General features: G+C 29.1%; 1 protein-coding gene across 1 annotated transcript; it reads left to right on the forward strand.

Annotated features, from left to right (window-relative positions):
- Positions 1 to 1,700: 1,700 nt before the first annotated feature.
- On the forward strand, positions 1,701 to 2,437 carry LOC119684427. Its single transcript, XM_038098468.1, has 2 exons — positions 1,701 to 1,846; positions 1,901 to 2,437. The coding sequence occupies exons 1-2, from the start codon at positions 1,827 to 1,829 to the stop codon at positions 2,268 to 2,270; spliced, it is 390 nt and encodes a 129-aa protein (XP_037954396.1). The 5' UTR covers positions 1,701 to 1,826; the 3' UTR covers positions 2,271 to 2,437.
- The last annotated feature ends 4,881 nt before the right edge of the window (positions 2,438 to 7,318 follow it).

A 7,318-nucleotide genomic window follows, 5' to 3' on the forward strand; every position in this document is an offset into this window, starting at 1 on the left:
ACAAAGATTGACCTTTGTGGTTCTTTTGGACCATAATCTGTATACACTTGTCATAAAGAATGACCTTTGAGGTTCTTTAAAATGAGGTATATAAAAAAGGTAATAGAGCGGCAACCCAAACTGATGAAAATTTCTTCTAATATCTTTAACGTAGCAGTTAAAATTTTTATTATCACAGCATATTTGGTCAGTTATTATGAAATGAGTTTTTAGATCTGATGGAGCAAGAGTGCGAATAATGATTATTTATTTGAGATACTTTACTGATATGGGTATTTTAAGCTATATCTGCATACAAGATTTTTGGAAAATAATGCAAGAACGTGGTTTATATTTATTGCTTAAAAAAAATATGAAGATATATTTTAAATGAAGACCTTTTGACAAAACTGACATGAGACGACATATGTAAACATATAGACATCTTAATTGAGCTCTGGGCAAGTCTTATAAAGAATTGCAATTTTGCACAATATAAATTTTATTTCACAGAATTATAAAAAAGTAATGTTTGAGTGTGAATGGAATGGCTTCAAGTCATTACGAAAATTAATATGCGAAAAAGTTTTATGCACTCAGTGGACCACGTCCATTTAATGGGAAATTGGCGTTGCAACTCTCTTTGCAACGCAGTGGAAACTGTTGCGGAAAATTGTGAAAATGTGAAGGTGTGAAAATTACTCACTCCTTATGCAAATAACTGTGAAGTGTTAAATAAATAAATAGTTTTAAAGAAAAATATATTAAATGACTACGTAATTAAAAATTAAGTTTAAATACGAAAAAACCAAGTATTGCCACTTACTTGTCGTGCCAGAATATTTAAAAAGCACAATTCTTTAAAATGAGAATATATACGAAATATTCTAAGGTAAAAAATTATACAGATATACTCGTATACGTATAGTTTTGTATTAAATAAAAGGTTGGAAACTACACGATTAGAGAAATCGCAGTATTTACAAATGTACTCGATATTTTTGAAATTCTTAATCAAATTCTTCAAGAAATATATTTCATTATTATATATGTTAAATCAACTACTATTGTTAAAATTATCTCCGGGAAAGGGGCACAAGTGACCCGACGGTCTCAGTGTCACATCCCCTAACAATAAAAATAATATCCGGGAATAGTAGAGTCGTTTGAGAACTCTCGAATTGTGCTCAAAGATTTACTTTATAATACGTAGAGTATTTAGACAAAACAACATTAGTAGAATACCTAGGCAAGCAACTCGAATATATTCGAACATTTAAAGTGTTCGATCCTAATGTTCGAATGAAAGCATACTCGAGGTGTTTGAATATCGTGGCGTTCGAATACTTTGAAGCATTAATTGTCATCAAAATGTATGATTTTTGGTATTAAGTATTAGAGTATTTAGACAAAACAACGTGAAGATATATAGCAAAATCGAGATTAGGTAGGTGAGCAACTTGAACATATTCGAACATTTAAAATGTTCGGTCCCAATGTTTGAATGGATGTATACTCGAGCTGTTTGAACATCGTGGTGCTCGAATACTTTGAAGCACTAATTGTCATCCGAATGTGTGTATTTTTGGTTTCCTAATCTAGTAACCTGGTTTTGTGACATATGTCAAATTTTTCCTTTAACTATTTATATGATAGTCAAAATTGTTTATGAATTATTTTTAAATAGTTTAAATTATCGATAACTTCACTTATTGCATGTAAACATTTCGTAGATTAAATATTAAATTCATTGTGTTTAAACATTTTTTTGACTCACTAAATCACTTCAACAGATCTTTTTGTTGTAACATAAATTCAAAATTTTTGTAGTTATTAGATCTCTCAAAATGTTGTCTAATTGGGATATGTAAGTATTAGATATAAGAAAAAGAAATTTGATGGAATAATATAATTTTTTAAGAGATGCAAAGATAAGTTCTTTAAAAGAAGCGCGTGAGAATACACGTATATTTGGTATTGATGCGCTATTGACTCCAATAAAATCAGAACTGGGTGTGGTACAAAATATAACTTTCATACAACGTCAGGGACGTATGCGAGAACTTTTTAGAAAAGAAAAGAAAGCATACGAAGAGGAGCTAGCTAAGTTGGGTAAGGGTACTTGGCGAATGAATACGTCGAAACATGGTAAGCCTGAATGTTTTCCTGCCCAAGGTACAATTAGCACTGATATAACTAGATATGGGTTTCTGCATATACCTATCGAACAGCTACCAACACGCCGTAGAAGCAGTTTCTCAAAAACTGCTGATACTCCATCACAAATTTGAGTTCTTGAGTTTATACTAATAAAGAGATCGATGAGGTTTGCACAACGAAATAAAAGTTATGGTATGGAAAAAATATTGTTATAATATACATCGCTCTGTTCCCAACTTTGGATCAAAATTTAATTTTTTTAATTGTCTGCAAATAAAATAAAATATAAAAATTTCAATCGTTTGGATTAATTTTGGTTGTATATAACATATATGGAAACCTATATTGGATGTACACAATATGCAACACATATTAACATTGAACCATATCATAAGATGCATTCAATCTATTTTATTAGAAGCAAATAATTTATGCAACATAACAGATTCAAACTGCATCAACAGTTGTAAATTTATAAGTCCACAAAGTAGTTTGTTTTCATGGCATCCAAATATGCACTCGGAATGTATTTTACATAAATTCGTGCGCATAAATTTATGGTGCATTGGAGCCTATCTGCAAATACAAAGTATCCGAGTATCTATATTGTGACCGCCTCCAAAAGATTTGGTCGTCATTTTTAATTCGTTTTTGAAATGGCTCCCGCAGGCGGAACCGGCACATAATTTGCAATATTACTTATCGTGGTAGCTATAATGCGATCCCACCCAGTGGCTGTTACTGTCAGTCAACATCATTTAAACTCATACTGAACTCAAAGCGTCAATGCCGTTAGTGCTATAGAGAGTGGATATTTTCATTTCGGAATGCAATTAACAAATTTCCACAAGCATATGACTATGACAACAAGTACTCATAACGTATCACAAATGTGAAGCAGTAGCTTCCGCATATTACTAAGAAGGTTTTGAGGTGGTAGGAGATAGGAAACGAATTATGTTCATATTAAACTGAATAGATGTTAGAATGTATTTAGCGGATTCCATTAAACATATTTATTTATATAAAATCGACATATTCTAAAATTTAAATTTTAGTTAGTAAAACTTTCACAGCAAATTAATAAAACTCCAAAAAAATGTGCGAACATAGAAGTCAAGTACGGTTTTGGATCAGTTGGTTAAAGTGAGCTGACTCTGAACTTCAAATTTGTCAGGGCACGAGTTCGATTCCTGTTACTTGTAATCTCAAAAAAATTATTTACGAACAATAAAAAGCAAGAACTATTTCTAAGAATAGCTATGTGGTCAGCCAAAAGTTCAATTAATTAATATAATATAAAAAATTTTTTTGTTGTTGTATTTCAATACTTTTCGAAAAACCTCTTTCTAAAATTTAATTTTAATATATTTATTTAAAACACTGCCGAAATATATTATGGATATATTTTATGTTATATATATACAAAATTGAATAGTTTTAGATACAGCACTCAATATGTAAGTAAAATTACATATATACTCGTATATTAGATATACGTATATGTATATGTCAGTAATAAATTTTATTGAATTAATAAAAATAAATTCATAAATTCATTTCCATTGATTACATAAATCTATTGTAATTTTATTGTTCATCTCATTTAAATTTTGCAATCAAATTTGTATATATTTACTTGGATAGTTACAATTTACACATATACTTTTTCCACTATAAATTGTCTCCTCACCTTTCCAGAACGAAGTTTGATAGTTATATTGTAATGATCGTAAGCAGAGGTAATAAATTCCATGGACTCTTTCTTGACTACGGTGATGTATAAAGTCCTTAGTTCTTATTGTTTTCAGTGTTGTGATTTTAGTTTTAACATTCCGAGCGATTAGGGGTTTCTATGACTGTTGCTATAGCTATGGGGTAAAAGAGGTAGAAAAACTGTCACTAAAGTTCTTGGTCGTCGTTCAATGTACCAAATCGTATTCACATATTAACTTTAGGGTCTATTTCTCTTAAGTGTCAATATTATAATATTAGTTTAGGAAATTTTGGTAAACTTTTTATCTAGATTTCTTTTAAACAGTAAATGTACCTTAAAATCGTGGTATTAAAATGGGTCCACATTTTACTGCTCAAGTGACACACATATCTTACCCGACAGGTTGTCACAAGTATGTGTTATCTATTTTCTAGTGTGATGTTTGTATGGTACTACTTCACATGAAGAAGTATTCGCAATTTTTTCTTGATATTCAAAGCCATGCCTTGTACTCTATATCCTGCATACTTAACAGTATATACTTAACTGTTGGTTATTGATTGATTTTTTAGTTATATAGATATATCCGCGTACGAACTTTGCAGCTACGTAAAATGTGCTTCAACAAAAGTTGTACAATATTTTAAGTTGATTACTAAAGAAGAATTAAAATTTAAAGAATTAAAGAAGAATTAAATTAATATTAATTTGCAATAATTAATTTGCATTAATTATGCATTTTATTTGCGTATTCCTTACTGGAATATAAAGCTAATAGGATTTTTTATTGAATTTGGTTACTGTGCATTTCATTTTTAAGTTATAAAAATATTAAATTAAATTATTTACACATTTAAGTTATTCCGTAAAAGTAATTAATTGTTCTTCCATTACACGGAGTACAAATTATTTGCATTTTTATTATTGATTGAAAACCAGAGCTAAAGTACACAAAAATATATGTGCAATATATGTGGTTATATATAAAACAATCAATTAAAACAATAATAAAAATATGCAATATTTATTGTAAAATATACACAGACACTTAAAAATACAACGCGTAAAATGTTTTACCACTTAATAAATAATGCAGAAGGATGGATATATGTACGTGGGTTCGGGATCGTAAATGTAAAATATTTTAAATTTTGAAGTCCTTGCCTTCGTTGTAATTTGTTTAATGAAAATAAAAATTGCAATATGTGCTGTGATTTTTTTTTATTTAATAATTAAATAATTATTCGGCAACATTAATTTAACTTATTTCAATTTAATTTAAGGATGTAAGTAAGAATTGATTACTTGTGATATATTCGTAATATTCTTTGGAAGAAGTTTTCTTTCCGCATATATAGTTCTTGCTATTACCTTAATTTTATCTACAAAAATTCTACATAAATTTGCAATTTCATATATAAATCGATCTATAAAAGTTTTTTTAGCTTATAGTGCCTTTAAGGTTTCATGTTTCACCTTTATACTTTTTCATTAGTTTTCAATATCTCCTTACCTATGCCAATGAAATAACATCAGGATAACGGAGAGATGCTCTATCGTCACTAATTTTAATTTAATATTAAACAATGTTGTACAAAAAGTTACCTCCAATAAAAGAACTTGTGGTGGTGTAAGTAGATACCAGCTTATGAGGACGAAATTGCTCTATTATTAAAGCAAAAACCTCTTAGTTCTTATCCAAAGTAAAATATCATGGCTTAAAGATTTACGACAAGGGTTCAGTAGAAGGACAACATCTCTTTTATGAAAAATAATAATCATATCAGGTAACCACGACAATGAGTCGGTAAAAATCCAAGTCCTCGTTTTTCAGAAGTTGGGAACAAATCAAAGTGAGAAACGGAGAAGGCACTTGAAGATACAAGAAGATAGCAGAATATTTCTTAAATTAAAAACGCAGACTTAACTATAATCGATTTGACTTCGATAGTAACATATTTAGGAATTTATAAAAAATACAATCGTTGACAGTAACAAGTTCAAAAGGTTTAAAACTGCAGTAATACCATATATGATAAATATCGAACTGCGAAAGAATATGCTTTAAGCTCAAGAAGTTCTTACACTCCTTACTAATGTTCAATTAAGAAATCGGACTATTTACTTGCATACATCACTAATTTGTACCGTTCTTATTTATTAATGCAAGATATGGACGACTGATTACATTATGTAAACCTACTTTTGACATATGAGAGAAAACTGATTCGAAAAATAATATTATAATATATAGTGCAGCGCTATTACACAATTGTTTTATAATAGATCTCTTGATCGCAGTGCAGAGTTTCTTAACTTAATAACAATTTCACATTGGGGTTATGGAAGTCAGTAGGTAAAATGTGATAAAAACATTAAATACCAGCATTTAATATAGCTTGGATATGTCTTTAGTATGTACCATAACATAAGTAAGTACTAAAAGCAAGTATTTAGCGGGCAACGATTATTGGTGGATTATTGGTGAGTGGAGGCAGCATCTAGAAAACTTGGATTTATGATGTAAAAAGCTACCTGAAAAAAGAGTATACACGATAAGACGAGAATTTGCATTAATTCTGAAAAATGGAGCGGAGCATGGAACACATTATTTATAGAACTATTTCACTAAGAACTTTTTCTTAGCATAAAGAAAGACGAAACGTCGAATATTATGGATGAGTGTATAAAATGTGGGAGACAATTGTTTGTTGAGTATTCAAAGAGCTAGCTTTATGTAGTCATTTGAAAATGTTTTTAAGGGGTATAGAAAATTTGTTTCTCGAGCATTCAGATTTTTTTATTAGACATTTTTTAATCTACTAGCACACCTTTTGTCGACTTGATAAGTTATTTAAACTTATTTTTCCTTTAATTATTTGAAACAATTGTTTAGGTTTTTATTCCGTTTTTATTTAATCCCAAGTTCTGTTAACTATGAGATATATGTAAGTTGGAAGTACTAATTTTTTGCGACATCTGCGTAGAGTCATTTGTATTGATTTCATTCGAGTTCTCATTTTATATATATATATTTATATTTTGACAGTTGAAATGGATATGCAAATTTTTATATTTTTATCTTTAAATTGCCTTCAATTAACTTCATTAAGCAGTCAATTTATTTCCATTGAAATTTATGGTTTAAAGAGTGCTTCTGCCTCGTTAAGTTGTCGCCTGTTCGCAATAAAATTGGAATAAATACTTCGACATGTGAACATTAAAATCGATGTAAGATCTTGTGGTGATAAGCAACTAAACGATATGTCAATAAAAATTAACTTAATTATTTCTATAATTATAATCAAACGATTTGGTTTAATACAGTCTGTGCTTTGGGATTACATTTCAGTTTATTTATTTATGTATTATTTTTTCCCAAAATTCAATATCTCATGCAAAAAAGGTTATTTTCTTCACTTATTGTTAAATATATAATTTATTTAATTAATTTAAAAATGC

This window comes from Teleopsis dalmanni, chromosome 2 (genome assembly GCF_002237135.1).
Source record: "Teleopsis dalmanni isolate 2A chromosome 2, ASM223713v2, whole genome shotgun sequence".
Taxonomy (NCBI): domain Eukaryota; kingdom Metazoa; phylum Arthropoda; class Insecta; order Diptera; family Diopsidae; genus Teleopsis; species Teleopsis dalmanni.

Excerpts from the sequence above, each read along its gene's own strand:
- LOC119684427 (XM_038098468.1), top strand. The coding sequence starts at position 1,827 with ATGTTGTCTAATTGGGATAT. Across the intron at positions 1,847-1,900 it reads ATGTTGTCTAATTGGGATAT|AGATGCAAAGATAAGTTCTT; the intron begins GTAAGTATTAGA and ends TAATTTTTTAAG.